At 38.8% G+C, this 26822-nt stretch overlaps 1 protein-coding gene across 7 annotated transcripts in view; it reads right to left on the reverse strand.

Moving 5' to 3' along the window:
* Nucleotides 1-638: 638 nt before the first annotated feature.
* The window catches only part of ENAH (ENAH actin regulator), an 87770-nt gene continuing 61586 nt past the window's right edge, over nucleotides 639-26822 (reverse strand). For 2 of the 7 annotated variants that reach the window (XM_051783394.1, XM_051783396.1), the window contains 11 exons: nucleotides 19441-19760; nucleotides 17440-18240; nucleotides 15358-15665; nucleotides 14946-15091; nucleotides 14506-14560; nucleotides 14193-14241; nucleotides 12440-12506; nucleotides 9927-9989; nucleotides 6355-6433; nucleotides 4584-4641; nucleotides 639-3447 (listed from right to left, as the gene is read on the reverse strand). In XM_051783394.1, coding sequence (XP_051639354.1) covers nucleotides 3410-3447; nucleotides 4584-4641; nucleotides 6355-6433; nucleotides 9927-9989; nucleotides 12440-12506; nucleotides 14193-14241; nucleotides 14506-14560; nucleotides 14946-15091; nucleotides 15358-15665; nucleotides 17440-18240; nucleotides 19441-19760 — 1984 coding nt within the window. In that variant the 3' untranslated portion in view covers nucleotides 639-3409. The remainder of the gene's footprint in view (nucleotides 3448-4583; nucleotides 4642-6354; nucleotides 6434-9926; nucleotides 9990-12439; nucleotides 12507-14192; nucleotides 14242-14505; nucleotides 14561-14945; nucleotides 15092-15357; nucleotides 15666-17439; nucleotides 18241-19440; nucleotides 19761-26822) is intronic. The other 5 variants (XM_051783397.1, XM_051783395.1, XM_051783398.1 and 2 more) reach the window with 5 other exon arrangements.

Raw genomic sequence — 26822 nt, forward strand, 5'->3', positions numbered from 1 at the left:
CCTTAAACTGCCCTCAGCTTAAGACATCCGTTGTACAAAAGCACAGAACCACCACAATATGGTTTTTAAAGAACTTAGTCACCAGTAAGCAAAATAATCTTAGCTTCTGCAGTTCATTTTCAATACTGAAATCTCTGGAAACGGTGCAACTGTCAGTAGGTCAGGAAATGTCTACAGTAATCTTTAATTCAATCCGATTTCCTGGAAAGAACCAATTCTGCAGTTTGGGATTACAGAAAGTATGTATGTAGAAGCAGCACAAAAGACAACATCTGTTCCTTTTTCTTTTAAACAGAAATCATGTTAATTGTAGACCAAGGCACAAAACGTTTAGTGCATAAGCCAGTTCCTTGCACAATCTAGTAGTTCAGCCTTTAATTTTGGACCACTTGTACCCATTCACTATTCCACTATGCTACTCCTGAACTCTCCTAGAAACAAATCAAACGTGATTTCTGACAAGGGTAAACATTCTTAATGCTCAAAAAGTCCATGTAAAACAAAAAGTTACATCAACAAAGATGAAAATGCCTCCTCTTGTTTTGAGAAAAACAGTACTTGACAAGCTTACTATGGATTTTTTTTAATGCCTCCAATAAATGCATGCAGAAAAATGTTGTTGCTTCTCTTTATTTAAAAAAAAAAACACAAACAAATGGAGTTAGGTAATATTTCCACTGTTGTCAACTCTTAGAATTTGAACCTCTAGAAATAGGCAATGTTTGAACAGGTGAAAAATCTCCTACTGAAGCCTTTCCAAAGCTGTTAAGTGCTGTTTTGCTTTGGTGTTCAGCACTCAAGACAGTATGTTATGGAAAGCATTTGTCCTACGAATGAAGCTGCACATACACATAAGCTGAAACGCTAATCTCTCCAAAAGTTGTAAGTAAACTTTTCTTTTTGATCAGCACAGATCCCAAAGCAAACATGGCACTGTTACAGCTTGGAAAAATTGACCGTGCAAAGGGAAAGGAAAGATTTTGATCCATGTTCTTTGTCCAAAGCACTACAGATCCAATTGAAAGAATTTCTATTCCACTGAATTGTACCACATTAAAAAAAAAAACATAAAAAATTAAAAAAAAAATTAAATGTATAAGATCTAAAAACCCCTGGGAAACAGAAAAGTATCACCTCCCCTAAAAATGATTCTCAAATTGTTGAACAAAACCAATGGCATTGCTGTTTTTCCGGGTTTGGGTTGTGTGGAGCTGTGGGGGGTTTTGTTGGTTTTGATTGTTTTTGGAAAGGAGGATGGCAGATAAATTAGGAGGAGAAGGGGGACATTTACTGTGACCTGATGCTCTGTTGTTCTAAGGTAACTGCTGTTCTGTTCATTAAACAATCAAAAAAGGAGTCTCAGAAAAGAGTGAAGCAGAAGGTCATGGTAAAAAGGTAAAGGACAACACACTTACACAGGGGCATCCTCAGTAATTCAGATGCCTACACATTTTTTCTCTCACTGAGAAATGAGTTTGGTTCACCTGGGAGTTTCAGAACCATTATGGAAGTACTACTGAATTTCAAATAGAAAACTGAAAAAAGATACAAAAGGATTAAGTACCTGGTTCCATTAACATGGTTACTGATAAAAGTTATGTTTTCCTCATTATTACACATGCATGTAAGATGAAGAAAAAGTGTAGAAAGTAATAAAAATGTGTCACCTTCCCCCTCCCTCATCCCACATCTTTCTGGGCATAAATTAAGCCTTACAAATGAAAAGGCTACTCTGTGACATGCAATTTTTCTTTTAATTAAAAAGCTGGCTGTGTTGTGTTACATTACAAAAATGTCCACATGCATAAATCTAAAAAAAGCCCCAAAATCTACTGTAAATCTACAACATACTAATGATTTACATTTGACTGCTGATTCGCATTATGTAGAAGTCTTAGATTTGGTAAAGCATCGTAACAATGTAGGAAGGCATCTACATCTTTAAACTCTGGACTGTATTTGCTTTTTTTTCGTTTTCCTATAAAATTGCATGAAGGCTAACTAGAGAGGCTTCCTATCATAAAATTCCAAAGTCTTGATATGTTATCACCGTCTAGGTCATTCACTTACAAATATTGCCCTTTAAAAGCCCGCGTCTCTAATTGTTCCGTGTTTTGTGAACCGAACTTCTACACATCTGATCTCTTAAATTATTCATGGAAATATCAGATATGATAGGAAGACAAACCTGAGATACATTTGAAGTACAACAGTATAACTTGCTAACTCCTTCATTAATAAAGAAAACCTCTCTGAAAAGCCTTCCCAAGCTTTTCCCTGTTTTTTGTCTTAACAACTGTCCTAGTTACAGGGGTCGGGACCAGTTTATCACAATGTGGGTATAACCAAAACTGTATATTCTACACCCTCTATGTCATTTCTGATGGACTGTTAATAATAGATCATTTGCAGCAGCTGCCCAGGGCACACCTGACACCTCAGGCTACAAGCTGGGCGTTAGAGAACTCTGTGAGGAGTGTTTCTTTGTCTTTACACTAATGACTCAGCTGTGATTACTCCCCTCCAGGAAGCATTAGCACCTTCACACCCAGCCTGAGGGGTCATCTCTGCTAATGGGCCATACTGGACTGGCATAATAGGCAGCTGCAAGGACCTAGACCATTAAAGACTCCAAAAATGTCCCATGACTCACAGAGTTAAATCACCCATTGTGAAACTCCCTGCCCTGGGGGAGGTACTGGACATTCCCACCTGAACCTGAGCACATATAATCTTGGGGTTTTGGGACTTCTGGTAACCACTCGGCAGATCGAGAGAAAGACCAGAACTCCAACAGGACTGCAACTGCGATCATTACCTCAACAGGACTGCGACCATCATCTGGACCAACAGGTTTTCCTTTCCTTTTACTTTGCACCCGAGGGACCACGTGGTGCTCAGCACAGGGGCTAACAAGCACTGTTCTCGTCCCAGGGTGCTGGGTTATACATCTGTCTTTGGGGGTTAAAACCAGTTTTCTCTGGATCATTGTATTTATTGTAATCTTCTTAGTAAATTGTAAGTCTGACTTGTAATCTCTCAAGTTAGGTTCATTTTCTCCCACCGGTTTACCTTTAAACCAGCATGAATTCTGAAACATGTGCAATTTTAACTTGACATGAGTAGACTTCAAAGCATTGTGATCTTGTCTGATAGGTGTAGGAATTTCTGCATAATCATTACAGTAACTTTAAGAGTCTCTTCCACCCTGCTGTAAAGGTCAGAAAAAAGCTGCAAACTAGGAGGGGGAATAGCATATCACCAGAGTGATGTGTCTGAAGCTTTTCAGAATAGGTTGTTTCTCCCTCCTTCCAAGTGTCTGTCTGTCTCCGTTTTCTTTTAACAGCTCACAAAACGTAGTCAGTTTTATATCAAGTTAAAGAGTCACATCGGCTTAGTACTAGTCTTTCTATGCAGTATTCGACTTGCTCAGTTCCTGCCTGATAGCTGGAGAGAAAGAGAGAGAAAATTAGCAAATCAAATAGTCACAGTCAAGGCAGAAAGCCAGAATACACAACTGACCCCTTAAAGAAGGTTCACCCTGCTCCAACAGTCTTACAATGTGAATAAGACAGTCTCATGTGGCTTCAGACAATTGTCATTATCAACCAGGCACTGCTCTTTTCCTTCCTGTAAAGTTAACATCTTATTTTTCAGTTCCCATCTCCAGCAAGCCTATGACCTTACCTAATGACAATCACTACCACTGGGATTATCAAGGAGCATATGTCTGGGCTCACTTAAGTTTTTTTGTTTGTTCTAAGAGTAGCCTCAGGGCCCTGTACAGTTTGCACTGCACTGTTGTAAAAGGCTGAGGTACAACATAGCACAGTCAAAATATAGGGAAAAGCACTACATTTTCTGTAGCCCAAAACCAGTCAGCTCTTTCTACAACGCCAGCTGATGACATCTGATATTTTATCAGCAGTCGTATGAGTTTAATATGACTTTTTTTTCCCCCAATACTTTATTTTGGTACATTCCACAAAGTAAAAAAAAAAAAAAAAATAAATAAAGCCCACCAAGGTAGTAAATTATACAGAGTTTTATTTCATTCCTGACTGGTGGACCTTTAAGATTGCTCTTTCTTGGTGTTTTCTCTTAACTACAGAAGACTACTTACAAAAAGGTCTTCTGTTAAAAATTAAAATTGTGAGAATTCTTTTCTTTGACTCCTATGTTACAGATCAAAGAGAAGACAAAGCTGGAAGCACCATTCTAGTCTGAATATTACCAGTTTTGAAATATGCACCTCGGCATCTCTGGATTATTTCAAAATAACCTACCTACCACCAAATGATACTAAGGACAACTGCAAATCACCCAAATACAGCATCCCTCCAACCACTCTTAAAAGACATTACTTGGTATAAATGTTCTACTAAAGCAAAGTTCCCGGGAGAGAAAACAAAGCACATCAATCAGAACAGGTCTGGTACAAATGGTTTGCCACCAGGCTAAGAACAAAGCTAGTTTTACCAATATATAATTCCCGAGGCTGGAAACACTTTGTAAACACATTATAAAGCACCTGTAGCTACTTACTCTAAAACTCAACAGCAACAGCAAACAGCAGTACCTACCATCAATGAGTTCTTCCTTTAATTTTGTTAACTCCTTCCTCATTTCGTCTAAAATGTCCTGTGGCGTCAAAACAAAAATAACAGATCAGTGAACAGATTAGTTTTGCCACCTGTAATTTTCTGTGGAGAGAAGCTGAAAATTCTTCCAATCCAATTCTTCAAAACAACACTTCACCCTTCTGAAACACGTAACCCACCCTTCAGCTTCCAAGTTAATCCTCAAAACCTAAGGCAGGCATCCATAAAACATCCTTACTGCAGTACAATACAGAGAAAAACTTTCCATAGAAGTCCTATAAATTGATTTCCACAGAACTTATGAGAAGTGACATTTTGAAGTCCGAATAGTGCACTAATGTAACTGCCAAATAAAAAAAAAGTAAAAAACCCCAAAACTTGGCACATTCCTTTAAACTAAGGAAGCTTTGCTACAGGTGAAATGTGATGTGGAATGCAAAAGAAGGAGGTAACTAAGCACCACAAGCCAAGCAAATAGTCAAAGAAGAAAAAAGGGAGATCAAGTTATCAAGGTCCCAGTTGCCAAGCGGAATGTGAGGGAATGAAGGCAACAGGGCAAAGATGCCACCTCCTGCTTGCTGTTTTCTCCATCCTTTCCTCTAAGTGATGTTAACTGATGATTTGATAATGTGTCTACAAGTAGAGTGGGGGTAGTGTCTGTTTCTGCAAAAGAGACTGTCATCTCCTCGCCAAATCCATAGTGAGCACAAAAGTCATCCAGGGGATTCCAGCTGCTTCTTCTCCAGTGTTGGGGTCAGCATGCTGTTCACAACCGTGCTGTTCACAACTGAGCATGCAATTACTGTCATGTGCTCTACATTTGTTGGGTCCCTTATGAGCTGCACCAACACATGCATGGACACACTTTTCCTGCCTGAAGGCATTCCTGGTGTAAGAGCATGTACCAAAGCTGCAGAGTAGGTAGGTCTCCCCGTTCACCAAGTCTTATACAAGACTCTTGGGCAAACAGCAAGAAGCCTCGGAGTGGGAGTGTGGTCACAGTTTCTGGCCAGGGCAAGTAAGAGCTTGACATGTGTCCAGTAGACATAGAGTTTGAGATGATTTTGCCTCCAGAGAAAATAATCTTAACAGAGGCAGTGGGAATGAGTGCACTGTAAAACATGGGAGAGCTGTGCTTTACGGGATGATGGGGTCCTCATCTTCTGTGCCTTCAACTTGAAAGAACCACAGAAAAGAAATAAAAGCAGACTTGGAAAAAAGAGGAAGGGGAAAAAAAAAGCAACTAGACTCCTATCAGCAGCAGCATTTCATGGAAGCTGTAGCAAGAGTCCCACAAATCCTCTTGAGATGACAAAACTAGATTCTAGAACAAACCCACACACCAGGACCTCCCACCAGGCCAGAACCCATTCTAGAACTGCCTGCTGAGTCAGGACTCAATCCAGAAGCAATGAGAACAGATTGCTGATCCATAACCCAATTTAGAGCCAACCACTAAATCAGAATGGTCTAGAAGGAACTATCAAGTTAAAAGCCACTCCAGAACCACCAAGCTGGAGCTTGCACCAGAATCTCCCTCCCCAGGACAAGCCTGTTGATTCAAACAGCTCTTCAGGAAGATCCTTCAACTCGACAATTCGCACCCCTCTAAAAACCACTGCCACCACCATAGTCCTGCAAGCAATTACTAAATCATTACATCTGGAACTAGCTAACACAGTTAAAAATTGGTATGGGACAGCTACAAGCCCTTATATATCCAAGTTGCCCATTCAAAGCATTATATACATACCTGCTTCAATCTGTCATAATCTAGACCTTCTGACTGTACTCCATTGGCACTAGGTTGTCCCGTTGGTGTAGATTTTGGTCTGCAGTACAAAAACACATCCATGAGTACAGGATACATAGGACTTCCCCATCAAACTTACTAACACTTGTCTATCGAAAACATAGTAAAGAATCAGAATGAAAAAAAAAATGCTGGGAGTGGGAGGGTGGGAAAATCAAGCAGACCCAAAATACCACACAGAATAGAAAGCAACAACCGAGAACGTTCTCCACACTCTGGAAATATTAATTACCATATGAATAAGAGTTATTAGTTCAAACCAAGAACTTTCAAAGTAGCAGACAGATTTCACAGTCAGTGGTTTCTGATTTCTTCATAATGGGCATGAAAAGCTGAACGCCTTCAGACGTCAAATACTTTATCTTTTCAATTGCTTACTCATTCAAAAGAGGCTCTCCCAAGGAAACACTCCCACTAACTAATGACTACATGTTGATGCTGACTGTATGAATGCCATGGAATCACCCTGGCAGATTTTTAACATTTGACAGGACATGGCTGAGCAACCTTATCTGACACCCTTCCAAATTAAATTATTCCATCAATTACTTTTTAAAGCTACTGAAAGCAGGTACTGTAACAACAGTAAGATAATACGTGAGAGGAAATTCAGTGGTTTGGACTAGGTTATGTTCGATGTTTCCTGATGCAATACTCTCTTAAGACAAAGACTTGCTTTCCAAGATCATTTTTTAACACAGATTCCAAAAGAAGTGGGTCTTCTCACTTCTCTTTCCCAACCCCCTCTTTTATAGAAGGTGTAATTCAGACTCATGTATTTACTACAGCTATGAGCAGAGACAGTATCTGGATGCTGACAGTAGGAATACCAAAACGGTTCTCCAAAGCAGGGAGGGATGAATGGATGGTGTGGGACAAAGTTCATGTCAAGAGGTTTCCCCAGTGTTTAGGATTATCACAGTACGCTAACTTTGAGGAAGGGCAGGGTATTAGTAGACTAAACTGGGACCTATTTCACTGAACAAAAAAAGCCTGGCCTAAACTCAGTGTGTCACTTCAAAATTCCTACACAGAAGAAATTCATTAAGCACTGCACTTTTCTGGATTTGTCACCTGATGGTGCAGCCTTATTTATTACAATGGAAGGTGGGCAGGAACAAAAAAAAGAAAAAAAACAGCAAGAAAGGCACAATTCTGTGATTTGTCTTCTTTTGAATATGCACTACAAAACTACTTTTTTTCAGAAAAAAGCAGAATGCGTGAAGGACACAAGCAGTGTATTCCATGTTTTTGTTCTCATTTATTTGTATATTTTTAATTTAGCTAACCAAAAAAAAAAGTTGTGTTCTCACTCAAAAGAAAAAGAATAGCAAACATATATATGCATATATTTCCTAGTTTGTTTTATCAAGTCGCTACCCTTCAGCTTTCATACATCTTCCTTTACAAGACAGCAGTTCATTCACAGAGAAGTTATCCTATTACACGGGTTTTGTTCAATAAGAGCTGAATGAACATCACACTGGATTGTTTTGATGACTTTTACAACCTGACAGGAATATTTTCTGGATTTGCTCCCTGAAGCAAGAACACTCAAAACATGACTCCAAACAGAAAAGACTGCACACACCAAAATGTTGGTTTGATACTTGTTCTTCCTGTGGGATCCCAATACTCAATTGCTATGGCTGTTAAGACTTAAGCCTACACTGTTTAAATGTAAGTTCCAAGAGAGAAACTGCTAACATTAGTATTGCTTGAAACACCCCAAAAAGAAATACACAATCCACCAAGTAAGACAAAAGATGAAATACTGAATAACTTGATAGCGAAAGAAGCTGAAAAACAGAGTTCACCTTGCAACCACCACAAAATCTACTGTGTGTGCTAATGCTATGAAGGCAAACCACGGTTTAGGATCTTTTACAAAACTCTTTACGTATTTACAGTGCTTAGTTCATAATGGAAGAATTCCATGCTCTAAAATATTCATCAAGATGAGATCTTTGGCAATTGCTGTTTCACGAAGTACCTGATATCTGAAGTGTTACTTGCAGTTTACACCTCAAATCGTGAACCCCGACTTACTCCAAGCAGAATAGCATGAGTTTTTCAGATTCTTCACATATAGCTTCTGATCACTTCCATTGACTACCACTTTGTTCCCATGCACTATGGTATTACAGCATTTAACAAACATGACTGAAAAACCCCCCAGTATCCTCTTAAATACAGCTCCTGGTAATTGATAACAGGCACCTACTGCCTTAATAGAAAAGCCCAAACAAGAATATACTTAAATATTTTTTAAAATTTTTAAAAAATAACTTATGACTTTAATGTTTTAATGAGATGACTTCAAAGAAAAGCTCTCCACAAAATGACTGCTTCATGGTTTTTTTTCTTCAGAGCTTCAGAACAAAAAGTCAGCTTTACCCACCCTACATGACCTACTCCTGCTGTCAAAAATCTCAACAGGAAAACTTCTTTATAAAACTCTACCCCTCAGTCTTAAGAATGTCTTCCATTTTTGCTTTCCGAAATGCAAGACATTCTTAATTTAAATATTGAAAGACAGCAACTTGTAAACTAAATAACTTCTATTATCAGGAAAATCTACCTGTCTTTCCTCCCTCTTCAACTTGCTCAGAAGAAAGATTAACAGTGAATGCAGTTGCCATTAAGGAAAATGTTAACTACTGAAAGTCAGTCAATAAATCATCCCAACCATTCGATCCATAGACAGCTAAAGAGCTCTCCCGTGTGGTTTTTCATAGCATTGCCTAACAGGACAGTGAGGCAACTCTGACAGTCCCTAACACACCTTAAATCAAGCATGCAAGGTAAAGATTTTTTTTCATGCCAACATGCAGAATACACCACCCAAGATAAGTAGCTAAAAGGGGAACTTTTCATACAAAAGATTAAGTAATCACCACAGTGAGTGCCTTCACGAAAAGCAAAGTTGGAATCTGACTCAGTAATTCTGAGGGGTCTGTGACACTTCTACCTGAGGAAAGTTCTCCTAAGAAAGGTTTAAATGTCAGTCAGTACTTTATGAGTATCGCTAGAGAGTGAAACTTAGATCTACAGAAAAAAAAATACATGATGTGGACTCTAACTTGTGAGTATGTTCCAAACAGAAACATTAATTTATGTTTAACAAGTCTTCTATCAAAAAGCAAATGTGAAAACTCACTCGGAAAAGTAATTGCTATTCCTGTGTATCTAAACTTTACAGTTTTGAAAACCTGCCTCTCAAAATGCCACAAATGGTTCACTAAATCCTGGCATTCAACAGGAATTGGCATCTTTGCAGGTGGAGACTGCCAGAAAACCAGTGTTTAATATGCATTCATATCTGGTTCTTCAGCCATCTCAATTTGCCTTTGACACCATCTGCTTTTAACAAGTGCAAAAATGGGCTCAACTGGACAAACAAAATGTAAAGAGAAGGTGAGTGTGGTGATTACCAATCCATGTAAAAAAAGTCCAACCCTGAACTGGTCAAAGTGGTTATTACAAAGTCTCAAATCCCAACAGGATGATACCTGTTTAATGAATCATAGAACCTGTTTTCAGAAGCAAGCAGATTTTTCCACGGAGATTCCCGTCTACGAAGGGGAGAAACACTACCTTAACAAGCTATAATAGGTCTTAATTTTGTTCAGTTTTAGCACCTTAAACACCATGGAGTTTCAGTAGGTCCAAGAGTTCTATTTGAATGTTTCAGGAAATAAAAGCACAAAGCTTAAGTCTTTTCGGTTTGCTACAAAAAAAAGGCCTGATTTTAAACAGGACACTAGCTTATTTTAAAATGCTTAGAACATTCATTCTGAATAACAACAACTTCATTGTCAACCTGTTTGGAAGCTCTGAAGAGAAAATTTTGCTTACTTGCCAGTTTCTTAAGCACACTTTGCTTAACCTCTGTAGATGACTCATATCCTCTCTGTAGAGGTTGGAAGCAGGTTCTCAAGCCCTACCAGGTGAAAGATATCCCCTTTTGGCAAACACAGTACTAGTGTTTCAAATAGCAACACCCTTTTATTAACTCACTCAAAGAAAGTTTAACAAGCTGCTTGCTGAGACAAACTTAGCAAGTGTAGAGAATTAAGAAAAATGCAAGGATATTCAAGGGAGACCTCTTCTGACACCTTTCCTTTCTTGGTCTGTGAAACATTCCTCATCCTGGCAAAGCAACTTGTAAACACTGACTAGAAAGCTGTACCAGCAATCTTAAAGTATATGCTTATGGCACTTTCAAGTAGGTTGTGACAGCATTGGAAAATAATACTGATGTTCAATAAACATAGAATTCTTATTTTAGAAGTATTTTTAGAGTATACACCAATGAAGGCCCATATCAACTTGAATTCTATCAACATTTTCCACTGGGTGAGTGAAGACAAAAGCTTGATGGAGAGAATGTCTCAATGCATCTCAAGAGAAATCTCAAAAATCCTCTGTAGTCCTGTACTCCTCTAGGTCAGAAAATATTTTTTAAAAAGACCTCAGCAACTCTGAATTTCACCAGTTGAAAAAAGATCAGTGAAATTAGATGCATAAAACAGTTTACAAGAACCTGCTGTTGTAGGGGCAGGTAGAAACAAGACTTAAGAACATCCCAGACTCCCCAAAAGAGTACGATGTGGACAGTTGCCCTACTTATTAATCCCTTCACTTTCTTCAACTGCTTACCCATAGGGTATCTACAGCCAAAGGGACAGGTCAGCAACTGTTTTAAACAATATGAAATCTAAAATGCTCTTTAGGATTCCTTACACAAAATATTTCTGTGACAAGTTCCCCCTCAATGCCACACCTTGAAGCAGAATGAGGTATCAGTTCAAGAGACCTTGGTTAAAGCAGGTAAGACCTCCTGGGGGGTGAGAGGGAAGAAGGCAGTGGACAGTCAAAGCTAAAGGCAATGAAGCATTTTGTTACACTGACAGTGTAGCAGAGAGAACATCGTCACCAATGTCACCTGCTTTTTGACAAAAAACAAAGCAAGCAACCAGAATCAAGGCTGCAGACACCTTGAGCTCCTGGGATTAAGTTACTTAAGAAGGACAGACAAGGATATTGATACAGGCTGAGAATGTTTAGTGTTGCATTTTAGAACTGAACTGGCAAACTCAACTACAAGTGAGGCCACTTAAAGAACAGCTGTTTTTAATACTATAATCACCAAATCTTGTATAGCTGTTTCCAACAGACCAGACTTCTAAGGAGAATTCAAGTAATTTCAAACATAGCATTCTAAAGTTTAACATGTTCTTTTGTTTTCTCTCAAGAAATTCAGGTAATTCTGTCAGATTATCACAGTTCCGAATCCTTTAACCTCTGTACACACAACATACAGGAATTCTAAATGAACCCCAAGCCTTCTGCTTAATGTAAATGGTAAACATACCTCCAAAAAAAATACCTAAAGCAACTATTTCACTTACTGAAATGCCTACTGAAACACCCACTACCTACTGAAGTTCCAGCTGACAAGTCACCAAAGACTGGTTAATGCAGTGAAGGATGTAGTTTTTTATGACAGACTTCCTTAGATTGGTATGAGACAGCTACTGAAAATTGTCACAGAATCAAATCTTACCAAGATAGTCATAGAATGGTATTCTAGACATTTAAGCTAGCACAGTGATAGAAGGGAGAACACCTATTCACTAGATTTACTACTGAATGTGTGAACTGCAGCACTGAATTTGGTTTTCCCTTGCAGGAAATTTCAGACTTCAAATAAAGAGAAAAAATTAAACATTGCTATAGGCACATATACACCTTAGTAATTCAAGTAATATACTCACAATTATTAAAGAATATTTTTGAGTTTTAATTTTGATTTTACTGTCAAAAATTTCACTTACTAGCATTCTCCAAAAATGACTCTTGATTCCTACTTAGAACTGCCAAAAAGCAGTTTCACAGCAGTAATTTTAAACCCATACATTTTACTTTTAACACTATTAAGGTGAGCTTTGCTATTTTAGCCCACCATCTTCAGCAGCATGTGCAACTGCAAACATAAGGAAAAGATAGCTGAGGGGAGTACCTGGAGATAACAGGTGACTTGCTTCCATTCACTGTATTTGTCCTTTCCCAAGGCTTTCTTGTTAGTTCTGGAAAACATAGTAAGGAGATTAAAAACGATCTTTTTCCATTCCTTGTGTAATTTACATGAGGAAACGTCAAGTATCTGGCAACTTAAGTCAGCAGGTTGTTTTTTTGCTGTTGTTCCTACATTGTATTAGTTCTTTCATATTAAGCTGCCTCCTTTTGTATTCATCTTTTGTATTCATCTGGTAGTTTTTAGTCATACTACCAGTTATGTTGTGAGAGCATCTTAGAGTCTCACTTGTGTCCTAGACACTGTAAATGCCATTTGATTCTTAATCCAACTGGGAGAAGGTCTGCCTATACTTTATGTATCTGATTGCTTTCAGTTGTGAAATATGGAATTCTGGAAACATAACCAGTCAGCTTCAAATACTTGAGGAAGAGGATTTTAAGCTAAAGGAGTTTTCCTGAGCTGCTAATGAATTATATAAAATTAATTCAGTGCCAATTTCAATTTAGTTACAGAAGGTATGATACAACCTCACGCAATTAGAATAACTTTTCAGCAACAAGATATTTATTTTCCAAAGTCTTGTCCCCAAAAGGATACTTCTACAGTTATAATATATCATTTTCCCCATTCAAAATAATAGACTCAAAACTAAAGGAACTTAGTGTAAGATATTATTACTTGCAATCATTACTTAACTCAGGACTTCAATGTGTTACTGATCAGTCTATATTTCAGGTTTGGAGTTTGTTCCCTTTCTTTCATATTGCTCAGATCTGCTAAGCTGGGCAAGCAGAGAGGCAGACATGCCCTTTCAGAGTCTCATGTTGCCCAGAAAGTTTTCTGGGATGCAGCAAGATACTGAGAAGAGTATCTGAATTGCAGAAGTCTGCTAGCATAGCCTGTGACCCAGCCAAATAAAGGTTGCCAGTGCTGGTAATAACTCTGAAGCTTGTTTTTACACACCAGTCTTCAGGGCTTGTCCTGCCATAGGAGTTATTTTAGTGGGATTTTAGCCATATCCGCAAAACTGAGTAACTTCTGCTGTGGCTGCAGCTTGCTCAAGGGGATGCTAAGCATTCCTCTTAGAACATTTTAAAGACACATGCCAGTGATGAGGCACAGCATTACCAGAGCATCTCACATCAACAAATGAAGTGAAATTTCTCTACTGGAAAGAAATGGTTAAATTCTGAATGCATCTGACATTAACAAGTTTGATGAGGCTTCTTATCATCACAACCAATTAAAGGAACCACTTCTACTGGCTTTCATTTCCCTCTTTTGGTCCTATATTAATTTCCCTAAGGCTAAATTCGTCCCTGGGTTTAACAGAATGAAGCAAACTTCTAAGGAGAGAGAAAAAAAAAAAAAAAGGGAGGGGGTGTAAAAACTTCATTTGTGTTACGTCATTTATTGCCTTGCAGTCTAACTTCTTTAGACTACTGGCTGTATCTCAATATTAAGTTTTCCAGTTATTTTCATCTGGACACACTTAGCTCCTAGGACTCCCCAGCAGAGGAATCAGGGATAAAGAATTCAACTCCATACACTTATATTCCTTATTCACTTATATTCTTTTTATCAGTCACCTGAACCAGGACCCATTCTACAGCAAAATTCAAGGCTGTAATTATGGAGAAGAAGCAGGTTCCAAAATTCAGCAGAGCTGCTGAGATTTGTCACTAGATTGTAGCATTATAGAGCCTCACAGTGTCCATAAACCTGTGCTACTTACCAGGTGTGCTTGTTGAAGAAACTTTAGAAGTTGAAGACTCTGATTCTTCCTGATTAAAATGGAGGAGAGAAGGAGAAAGGAGGGAGGAGTGTTAGATTCACAAGAGTCAGTATCGACTGTTTAAATATTTATTTCACTTTTTATATCGATTTAAAATGTATGTAGAAAACGTGCAAGCACTAGGCACTTTACAAAATAGTGGTTGTGTGTGTGTTGAAATATATAGTAAAGTATAAATAAGCTCTTGTACACCATTTGAATCTCTCAATCTTTTTAATGAGTAATGAGAAGTAGATAAAATTTCTCAACTCACAGTTTTATCTTCTTTCTGCTCTGGTTCTGTTGATCCCTTTTCAGCAATTCTTCTCCTATAACAGAGACAAAAGTTAAAAAGACCATCATGGTTCAAAGATGAAAGAACGTTGCTTACTGCAACTAAAGACCTACAGAGCCTGATAGATACTTGAAAATTAGTGTGTTTAAAGAGGTACTTTCAAAATACTTTCAAGGACAACACACTCCTGGCGAACGCAACTGTGCAATTTAAAGTCTGTATCCCCTGTCCCACTGCTGCACAAAGACTTGTACAGAAGTACTGGATTACACTCAAATAAAAATGGGTATTCATGAAACATTATCAACCTCATGAGCAAGCCGATGTTTATTTGATCCTCAGCCCGCTGCAAACAGGCACCCCAAATCCTACCTCTATGATGACCAAGCAGCTGGAGCACAGTACAAACAGTTCCTTACCTCCTGGCCAGCAGGGCGCTCATTTCTTCCATCAACCCACTGCCTCCCAAGGGAAGTGGTCCATTTCCACGGCCACCATCTGTTTTAGATGAAGCAGATGAAGCAGAGCCTCCTCCTCCTCCACTTGAACTGGAGGAGTCTTCACCCTTCATAGTACACAAAATAACAGCAGATGTGCAAACAGAGTGAGAGCTGACTTAATGAAATCAGCAGAGTTCACATACAGGAAAGACACAACTGCATAAAGAATGTGATGGGCTAGTAGCACATCTTGTAATTATTTTTTAATAATTAATTAAGCCTACCCAAAAAGCCTTGATACGGCTATTAATCTTGAACAAAAGTTACAACCGGTTCAGGAAGACAGGATTTAGAGACAGGAACTGGAAAATGAAACGGAAGTTATATTTACCCGTGAGACTTTCCTAAGTTTGGCTCCAGCAAGTGCAGCTGCTAGTCCAGTTAAAGGGCGATTATCTTCGGACACGAACCCCGCTGAAAATCCAGAGGCTGGGAGGGGAGGAGCAGGAGGTGGAAGGGGAACAGGAGGAACTTGGCTAGGAAGTGGAGGAGGCGGTGGTGGTGGTGGCGGAGGCCCTGAAGGTGGAAGTGGAGGAGGCGGTGGTGGGCCAGGAGGAGGTGGGGCTGCTACTGAAGACTGAGCTGGGCCAGGGGGTAGGGGAGGTGGAGGAGGAGGTGCTGGTGGTCCTTGGACACCACCTAGTATCAAAGAGAAAACAAACAGAATACATTAAGGACTTAGAAAAGAAATGTCTTATTTCCATTGAAATGGTGGTTCTTTTGCTCAGTGCATGAAACACCAAAACTGGTAAGATACTAGGCAAGAAAGCACTGCAAGTTTCAGCAGGAGACAAACATTCTTATTCAATGTACTAAAAACATTACATAGTATAGTATGAGAGATCAGACAGTTTCAGAGACATTTAGATAGGAAACCCCTCCAGTCAGGTTCCGTGCTGCAACCAAGAACTTTACACCAGGAAACAGGCAAAGAGTCAGGTAAGGCACGAGCATCGTGCCATGTAGGAACAATACTGTGTGTTCACATGGTGCTAAACACAGAGTGACCTTTCATTGTACTAAAAAGCATTTAACACATCACCCAATCTGAGCCCTTAAACTGCTTGAATATCAATGCTAATTTCTAAGCTATATATAAATCTTTCTTCTAAAAAACATTCCACTAATCAACTTTAATAATTTAATACAAACACTAACTGGTGAGTTAGAAGACTGACATATTTCAAGGTGATGAGAACAAGCTCTTCTATTTTTTATGTATCATTCTTTTAGTACTTTAAATTCACATTGATATCCAATACAAAATGTATTTCAAAAAAGTAATATTCTGATGATCACTGTGTTATTATTATAAGAAGAATTTAAAAAATTGTGACTAAGACAATAGCTCTGCACATCCCTCCCCATCTTATCCAAACTGCCATAAGGTACTAAAAATGCTGCACAACTATCTTAAGCAGTCTCTAAGGGCAGGAATTTCACATACAAGTCTGCCTGGTTTTGTAGTCTACTAACTACTGCATAAATTCAAAAGCCTTTTAAACTCTCTAGGCATCACTCACCATCCAAGTGCACACTTTTATTCCATACTAGAAGTGAGGTTGTTCACCCTATTTCCACTCCATCCCAGAGTAGCTCACATCTTCATTTAAGACAAGAAGGTATAAAGAGGATCTACTCTGCATGGCTTGTGTGTGATTAAGCCACAGACTGCTTATCCCCCAGGAGTCCCTCTGCCCATCCCTTTAGCTCAGCTACTGCAGAGTTATGTACAAAGATCTAAATCTACCAAATCAATATAAAAGCAGGATTCAGGTTAACAAAGACATTTAGACCCATGTAAAACACGTACGTCTGTCACATTGGTGGAGCGTCCATTAAGATTGTCACCTGCTTAATCAAACTTTATGTCTAAAGTCGCTTTAGCTACGCTGACAGAATACCACAGAAGACCTATCTATATATATATGTGTGTGCACATACAGCCATGTATCCAAATACAATCACTGTCCAAAAGGAAATGCTGTAGGTGTTACATGCTACTTTCTAAATTTGAATAATTCCTCACTTGAGGTCCAAGGCCGCATGCGTGTTCTTCTGTGTCGCCTACCGTGAGGAAACTAATGATGCTGCCTGTTAACACCTCATTCCAAATAAACTAACAGTGCAATATTTACCAAGCAAACATTTGACAAGCTCAGATGTAGACAGGTGAGAGCTTAAGAAATCGGACTTTTGCTTATGACAGGCCACAGAAGGCCGGCTCTTGTGCACAGGAGCTTTCAAGTTTCCCTTACCCCAGTTTTCCAAACGGTATTTCGTTGTGGTATTAAGATCACTGCAACTTTGGAAGCACTGTATTAATGCCTGGGGGCAGTTAGGGGCTTTGACACCAATTGGTTTCGAGTGCGTTCCTGCTTAGCGCATTAGTAGCAATAACAGAAAGCCTTACCCTGCTGGGTCGTAGGTTCAATCGGCTGAGAGGCTGCCTGCAAGACTGGCTCAGAAGCAGAGGAGTCTCCCAGCACAGAGTTTAGAGAGTTCTCAACAGAGGCAGGGGTAGCTGCAGAGGGAGAAGGGAGAACACTAGGCTTGGATGAGGGAGTCGAGGCATTCGGGGAGTTGGGAGAAGGAGAAGCTTGAGGTCCAGAGAGTGACAGAGGCGGAAGGGAAGGCAGTGGGGGGGGAGGAGGTGGCGGAGGCGGCGTTGGACCTGAGGTAGAAGGTGAAGGAACCGGATAAGCCAGGTTTTCAGGAAGCCCGTTAGGAGCCGTGGGAGACGTGGACATTTGGGTCACCGGATTAGAAGCTGACACTGGGAGGACAGGTCTCGGACCAGTAGCTTTGCCTGGTGGACTGCTTATCATTACTGGAGGAGACGGGGGGAGAGGGGCAAAACTGGGTGCGGACCAGGCAACAGGCTTTGTATTTGGAGGCAAAGTCGCCATGGCATTGACAGGAGAAGGGGGCCGAGAACTTTTGTTCAGCGGACGAGGAACCGTAGCATAATGGGGGAGAACAGGGTGGAAAGCTGAGCCTAAAGATGTAGCAAAACGTGATGCAGAGTGCCTTAGAGGTGGTGTAGGGGGAGTGGAAGTCGGTGGTGCAGAAGTCACTACAGCGTACTCCGGTGTGGCCTCTGACATTGGTGCTGAGACTGCTTTTGCATATGATGGAGGAGGTGCTGAAGGAGGCTGGCAACTGGAGTATTCAGGAAGTGAAGTGCTATACGGGGAGTTGTCGAAAGATGGAGCTGGACAGAAGATGGAAAGCAGCAGCAAAGGCAGGATAAAAAAGGAGAAAGAGAAAAAGGGAGCTAATGAAGCAACAAAACCAGCATTCAAACAAAATGTATAAATGTAGACTACAGTTAGTACCAGAGGATTAGGCACAAGTGAAAATACTGTTAGGAAAGTTTTACGTATTATCAACAGGTGCTTTTAAATCTTACCAACTATTTTTGTGCCAACATTTGAATTTACAAGTATGTTCCAGAGAAAGTTTTCTCAAATCCCATCTGTGAGATGGATTAGATATAGGGTTGAGTAATCAGTGGTTTATGAGCTTTTATCTTCGTATTTGGTTGCAAACTGCAAGCAAGTGTAGTGATCTTAACATTTGTTTCAACTCCACTAACAAAATTCCTACCCTAGGCAGCAAGTATCATCTTTCTATTCCCCAGAAAAAGCTCCATTGTAAACTTGAAAGTGCTGGGAATACAACTACCCATAAAATCCTCTGCTCTAAAATGACTAGCTCTTACGCAGTATTCCTTGACTTCTACCATGAGCTGACTTATGCAAATTGAGTTTGTTACTAAAGAACAACCAAGCACTTGACTAATGTTCCATTATATTACCAAAATGAGAAAGCTTTCAGTCATCACTGGATACATTTCCACAGGCACTGCATTATCTTATCTACAAGCACATACAATACATTTCACCGAAATGTTACTACAGTGATAAATTAAGCCAGACTTCAGACTGAGAAGCTTTTCTCCAATATTACTTTGCCTTATATGGGTACATACCTTCTATGTTAACACAGTCAACCTGGCATGTTTAGGGTTTTTTTCCCAAATTATGCACTGCAAATACATCTTGTTGAATAGAGCAAGCAATGATAAGGTATTTAGAAAGTTTAACTCGTCACACTTTTAACCAATGTTGAGGGCGTCCAATATGCTTCAAGTTCTTCAAGCAATCAGAGTACGGCAATGGAGTGAGCAAATAGTGCAAAAAAATTTATTTCAGGGTTAATGGAAAATTATGACAGGAAAGTCAAAGCTCTTGGACTTCTTGCCATAAAAAAAAAAGGAATTCCAGCAAATAAAAGCCTGTTGTCACAAAACTGTACTCACTGCCCTTTGTTGTTCCTCTCACACTCCATCACCAAAACACATAACAGAGTAGTCTGATAGTTGAACACACTCAGGTTTTGAAATTCTTACCAGCATTTGAAATTCTTCTCTCTCTTTCCCATTCCAACTGTTCCCTTTCCAACTGTTCTTGTCGTTCTCTTTCTTGCCTTTCCCGTTCAAGTCGTTCAAGTCTTTCTCGATCCTGCCTCTCCTTCTCTTGTCTCTCCCTTTCTAGGCGCTCTTGCCGTTCCCTTTCTTGCCGTTCTCTCTCCAGTTGCTCCTGCTCTAGGCGCTCTCTTTCAAGTCTTTCCCTTTCTAGCCTCTCTCTCTCCAGCCTCTCCCGTTCCATTCGTTCACGATCCAGCCTTTCCCGTTCCAGCTCCTTCTGCCTCTGTTGCTCTTGCAACTGTCTACAATTGTGAAAAAAAGGAAAAAGACTAAGTTGCAAAGTGAAAACCAAAAATATGAAGCAACTGTTAAGAGGACAAGAAGAGAAACTAACCAACAATCTTTGCACCAGCAAAAACAAAAGCACAGCATTTGTACCTACATAAAATTCTTAATTCTATGTGTCATTTTTCTGAGCTGGATAAGAGTTTTATTATGTTTACAGTAAAAAAAAAAAATCACATATCCAATTTCCTCTTAACTAATTGAACATTCTGAGAAACAGCTTTCAAGAAGTAAGAATAGAAAGCTGCTGCTGCTAATTTACTGATACAATCTTCCCAGTTTGGATATGGAGTTACATTTGTTCTTTGCATGGTATTTTATACCCGAAGCAGTGAATAAAAAAGTACAGTGAAACAGTAATAACACAAATACTCATTTAAAAAAACCCCACCCCCACATAAACTACGGTTTTTGGATTAACTAGTCAGCTAGTATTTATCCAAATTTTACAGAAGCATCAAAACATAGACATGTCTGTCTCCACTTGCATAGTACTATGCACACATACAATTTAACTGGCAACGACATGAGAACACCCTGAAGGCAGGGGAAAACTGGACATGGTCAAAGAAAATCCAGGGTGTAGCAGCCAAGGAAACACTGCAGGGAGCTGGCAGGTTTTCCAGCTCATGGGAGTCTTTGCAAAGGAAAGCAGAGAGGGGGAAGGCAAGTATAAGCCAGGCAGAAGAAATATAAAGAACTTCCTAAGGGTAAGGAGGAATCTTGCAAGTCTCTGCCAAAGCCTCTGGGTGAGCTGAAAGGACTTTCCTGCAAAAATATAGTGGGAAAAGCTATATACCACCTTTTTGATTCTTTCTCCTCAACTTGTTTTGCACTTTCTTTAGGTTGTTTGATTGTTTTTAAGATAAATAAATCTTCCTAGTTGGCTAAAATACACCTTTTTGATTTTTAAAGATTTTTCATCTCTTGGGGATAACTCGCTGCTAAACCAAAAAACAGGCACATCCTCCTCCCAGTTGTGGCCAGTATGTTCCTGTCAGGACATAACACTAAAAATGTTATAAGTTGTTGTTCTCTTTGAATTCCTGTTTCCAAAAAAAAAAAAAAAATCTTGTATAGAAATCACACAGTCATTTTTTCTTCCATGCTTCAGATGCAAACTGAAGAGAGTTTCTCAACAAATACAAAGCACAGCCAGCTTTTAACTATGAAGCAAAAAGGAGACCTGAATTTTGACACCTCAAGCTGTTAAATACATGTTTTCCATACAACACCACTGGGCACTTTTCATGGACAGGTCACTGGCAATGCCATACTCAATGTGTAGAGTCATACAAACTGAATTCTGAAAATGAAGGGAACTTCACCTGTTTCACTCCTTTTCATGCCTAGAAAATATTGGCATAATTGGAAACTCTAGCCCATGAACTATTATGAAGTCCACCCATTTTTCAGACCAGTGTTTTTCCTTTATAAACAAAAATAAATTACAAATATTGAAACTGCTACAAGCAATAAAACCTGAGTTATGTACAGCAAAAGGACTTTTTCCCTACTGAACTTGTTACTCACCATCCTCAAGAGCAGAAAAATAGTTATGCTCCTTTAATCAATCCTTCCCTGAGAGCTCCTGCTCTCCCATATAACAAAGCTGTAAGAGCAGTCACCATGAAAACAGAACTGCAATTCAGCTTGTTAAATGTTTGATTTTTAGCCTCTGAAGTCCACTAAAAAGTCTGGTGATTGACCCATACATATTTGGAACCAGTAGAGGATTTCTATAAAATATTAAGAGAATGTAATATAAACCACAGAAATGTAAGCTCCAAAAGAGATATTAAAGTATTTTTTACATTACATTTTTGCTTGCTCTGTACTGTGCAAAACTAGTTTTCTTATATACTCTTTTCCCCCTCAGATAAAATCTATTATTTAAGGAAAGCAGGGTTTTCATCATAGCTAACTTGAGCTTGCTCATCTTAAGCTCTTTTTTTTCCCTAAAGGAGAGGTGGATGGGCATACATTTCTTGCTAAAAGGCTATTCAGAGCAGAAGTCAACAATGACAGACTCCAAAGCAGGTTTATTGTCTTCATTCTTTTTCATTTATTTGCCAGAAATGAGCATATTCTACCTATAAATCCTAAAACTAAAATGCAGATACGGCATTTGGGGTTATAATCATTTCATGTTACATTTAGTTTATAATACTAGAAGGTATCAATTCACTGGGTTTTAACAACACATCAAATAACTGCCAAAAAATTTACTTTGCTCAAGTTCTTCATTTCTTTACAGAAATAGAACCTCAATATAGGTCACTCCTCACACAAGACCAGCATCACCAAGGCAGTTCTGCAATAAAGCCATATGAAGAGCTCTGCTATTCATATTTTCATAAGCAATTTGGAAAAGAAACACCAAGGTGCTCTTCTTTAAGCTGCTTAAAATATTAAGTTATTTAGGATAGCAAGGATGATGGTTGATTATGAAGAACTACTGATGGATCTTCCAACTTCAACTAACCTGGCAAATAAAACTCAACTGAGATATAACTGAAGTGAAGCAGGGGAGAGAGAGGGGAAATCTGCTAAATTCATATACAAAACGCTGGACTTTGAGTTGACTATTGATTCAGGAGTGAGATATTAGGGTTACAACACACAGGTCTGTGACAACATCCATTCATTGATGTGTTCTGTTCAAAAACATAAACCAGATGCTAGACATCAGGAAAGGATTACAGAGCAGTACAGAAAACAGCACCATCTTGCTTCACAAACCCCGAATCTCTGTTCCCACATCAAAAGGGGGAGAACAGCAGAACTGAAAAGATTCAAAGAGCAGCAACACTGTGATCAAATGTACCAAACACTTTCCACTTAAAAATAATTAAAGAAGTTGGAATTCTGCATTCCGGAAAAGACAACTGGAGCTCTACAAAATCCTGAGTGATGAGGACATCCTGTTACAACAGCTGAGAGGAAAGATTTGATGCAACTAATAACAGCAAAGCTCAAAAGAAAAGAGCTCCTCTGAACATCAGGCAGACAAGCTGTGGAACTCCTTGCCAGAGTGATTCAACTAAAGAATAGGAAAAAGCCCATAGAATAAAACCAACAACCATGGGAAGCCATTTAGAAAAAAAATGGCATCATGCACAAGAAGCTGTTGAACCAAGGGATGCCCAGAAGATGGGAGAGCAGCAGAGGGAAAAGTATTCCAGGTGTTTGCCCTGGCCCAGAAGGGTTTTACTTAATGCTTTTCTAACTAGTGACAGGGTAAGTGCACGTGTGTATATTATGTACCATATACACAGAGGAACTGGTGATGAGAGCGTATATAAAGGAATACTCTGTCTTTATATAGCATGTAACTGTGTGCAGTTAGCTAAATTTTAGCTATTTTAGCTAAATTTAACAATTTTAGCTAAAGTTCAAGATGTAGCTATGCCTAAAACAAACTGTGTTTGGGATTGACTGATTCTCCTAATACATCTTAACACATTCCCGAAGCTTTCCTGGGGTTCTTCTCTTCACAGAGCTATAGAGACACACAACACCCTTGTGTCATAACAAAATGCACCTAAGTGTTTAAACTTAATCTGAGGCAAAATACATTTCAATCAGCAATCAACATGATCAAATTGTATTGGCTATCTAATGAGATACAGATGAAAGGCAATGAGATAAGCACTTTCATCCATGCAGGACTCGAATAAAATAATACTGATTATTTAATAAATATTGAGTGACTCAGAATTTAACATTTCATTTTTTAGTAAAAGAATCATCATTTTCCATTTTTACAGGAAATAAAAGGTATAAAATCAGTTTTTGAAATGTACAAATAAAAATTACGAACAAGGTGAGCATTTTGTTTACAATACAAATGCTCTACCAAGAGAGGGCAGCAAAATACCTTGCAAACATATAAAATTCCCATGCAGCAAGATATGAGATCAAATACAGCATCACTGAGCATTTTTTCTCATTATACACTGCTGAACCATCCCTTTGTCAACAAGAAAAATAAAAAAACTCGACCGCACAAAACCAAAACAACAAACAACTAAACAAAGCCCCCTGCACCCTTCCCCACCTCACAACCCACTACATTTTTACTGTAATTTTAGAAATTTCAACAAACCTTTTGAACAGCAAACTAAAAGGGTCACAGGTCAGAACATCAGTGTGCCAGTAATGCAATTAAGCTGCTTTAACACAACTTAATGAGCAAGGAAGAATTTTGTAAACTACAAACTAAGCTTAACAACTGTTACAGTTGTTGCTTAAAAAAGATTAAAAACTCATTTGATTATTTAAAACAAAAAACCTACTTGCATTAAATCCCCCTTGGTTTTGTTTAGTTAGCATTAGATAGCATAATTTTATTTTAAAATTTTGTCAGAGATCAAAATTATATTAGGCAAAAGCATTATTAGATTACGAAGAGTCATCACACATCAATTAAAGTATGTCTGAATGTCAAGACTGGTAGTTCAAGAACACTGTGAAAGCAACATATGAAAATCCTTCAGCCTTAGAATGCACAGTATCTGGCCACCAGGACAACTTTTGAAAAAGAAGAGGTACTAAAAGTGCTCTAGAAAGTTGTCTGATAATGAAATGCTCATTATGCAAAGGAAATGTGATTCTAACCATTTTGGAAGTGTGGATTACTAAATCTAAGAGTTAATTTACAAAACTGTAGAGCATGTCAGTCACACACAAGGTACTGTTACACATGTTTAGATTCAGAGAGTCAACTTCAGAAATTCAGAGTAGCTGCTAGCTTTATCACAGATCCTACTCATGGAACTTTATGGTTCCTAATTAGTTTTGTGTCAAAAGCATCTTGGGAAACCTCACTTTGGGGTGTTTTGGTGGAGGTTTTGGATTTTGGGTTGGGTTTTTGTTTGTTTGTGGGTTTTTTGTTTTGGTTTGGGGTGGTTTTTTGTGCTATTTTTATATTAGATTACTTTAATACTGCATCAGTTTTTACAATTATTTCCCCTCTTGCTCTTATACTTTTGTCCAGTTATGGAGATACTGGGAGGTACTGGCAGAGGATGAAGACAGAATCATATTTACTATACTAACTTGTGACTTAATATCAGCATGAATCCTGCAGTTCTTTGGGCAGACAAGCATCAGGAGCACAACTACATTATTGAAATAACACATGAAGAAAAATGCAATGAGCAGAATGAAGCACACACTTGCATCTATGCTGAAGAAACGGGCGCTCTGTGATGGTGAAAGGGTTTAGAATTTCTCCTGTGTGACAACTGCAAAACACAATTGCAGTTAATTTCCTTATTTGAGTACACAGAAAGCCTTCCTGCTTGCTGTGAGTCAGATCATAAAAGGGTATAACAATTAAGAAGTGCTGCTGTCTCAGCTCTTGATCTACGAAATGAGCCAAATACACACGCACATCAAGATCACTCTCTATTATGCCTTTAGCACGTAGCACCAGTACATTCAAAACCCAGTGTGTTGTGATGGGCAACCAGGAAGCTCTCTCAAATTAATACTATCCATTATCTTTTGATCTATACTGCTGAGGGAGAAGGGAAGAGGCGGTTGTTTTAACTTCTGCTCCTGAAAATGAAATGACTGACAGAGATTAAGAAACTGGTAAAACAATATTTTGTGTCAGAACAGACTTAATAGCCAGAGAGAAACTGTCCTTTTCTGCAACACTTTTCACATCTAAGCCTCTGTATCTTGGTTGTCTGCAGAAGAGTTTCTGCAAGTGTCTCAGTTTGTGGAAAGACTGTCCTTCCACCAGAGCAAGTCCACCCCAAAATTAAGCAACTCTCATTTTGTCAAGAAACAGAGCTGCTGTCACAAAGGCACCAAGAGGAAAAAAAAAATCTATGAGTAACAAATCCAGAACTGAAACAGCTTGCAAAAGCAAATAGCTGCCTGCTCTGGCAGGTCACCTTGCTTCCTCAAGTGAAAGTTTTGCCTTACATTCACATAAATCTGCTGGATTCTAACACTAGCTTGCTTTGCTCTTGGAAGTGAGATCAAACCATTAAATTTTTTCCTAAAAAGATGATAGGAAACTGCACTGAGAAGCCCATATATCAACCTCAATAACAGAGTTCAGTCACAAACCTGGAAGGCTTCTTGCCACAAAGCCAGATACATTAAAAACAGAGGTATTTTCATGCACAGTACAGACAAAGGCATCTTTGTATCACATCCAAATTCAGCAGGCACTGAGCTGATAGACATTCCAAGATGAACAGAAACTGGTTTGAAGTATTTAATTTTAAAACTCACTGTAGAAAACAAAGATCCAAGACAAAGCCTGCAGAAAACAAAATATCTTGAGGAACAGACCTGATTGAAATAATTGCTGCATTGAGTGAAGAGGTCAGCTGCAGGCAGATAATACATAGTGTTTGACAGCTGTTAGTCATCATTTATGTACACACCAATTTCATATTCCACTCTTTCTTGGCTGAAAAACTTGATGTCAAAGCAGGGCATCAAATCACTCAGAAAGATCAATAAGAATACTATCCCTGTTTTGTCTGCCTAAAGATACAACAATAAGAAGGATGGGGGAGGAAAAAAGCACTAATAAGATTGTTGTATTAAAAGAGGACACCAAAAACCATCATTTGAGTAATTTAAAAAAACAACGTGGAATAAAAAATCATAAAATTGAGGGGAGATTTTCAGGCTAAAAAACCCACCCACATGGTCGTTTTGTTTTTGTTTTTTTTCAAAAAGTAGTTTCTTGCTTGTGCTTTTACTTATTCTCAAACAAGTATGGTATGGCAGAAGAGAGACAAAAGGATAACACTCAAAAGGCAACACTACTGCTAGCTTAAAACGTTGCATTCTGTATAAGAAACCAAATGTGATTATATGAAAGCATTCAGCAGTGTATACATCTTTCATTCTGTGCTTCACTATGTTTATTTTCAAGTTTTATAACCCAACACAAACAAGGAATCTAGGAATAACTACTATGTTAAAGTGTACAACCACAGCTATAATTAAACCTGGATTAATCAATCCAAACCAATTGAGTTGTT

Source organism: Manacus candei, unplaced genomic scaffold, assembly GCF_025592945.1.
Source record: "Manacus candei isolate 608988 ecotype Guabito, Panama unplaced genomic scaffold, ASM2559294v1 h1tg000017l, whole genome shotgun sequence".
NCBI lineage: Eukaryota > Metazoa > Chordata > Aves > Passeriformes > Pipridae > Manacus > Manacus candei.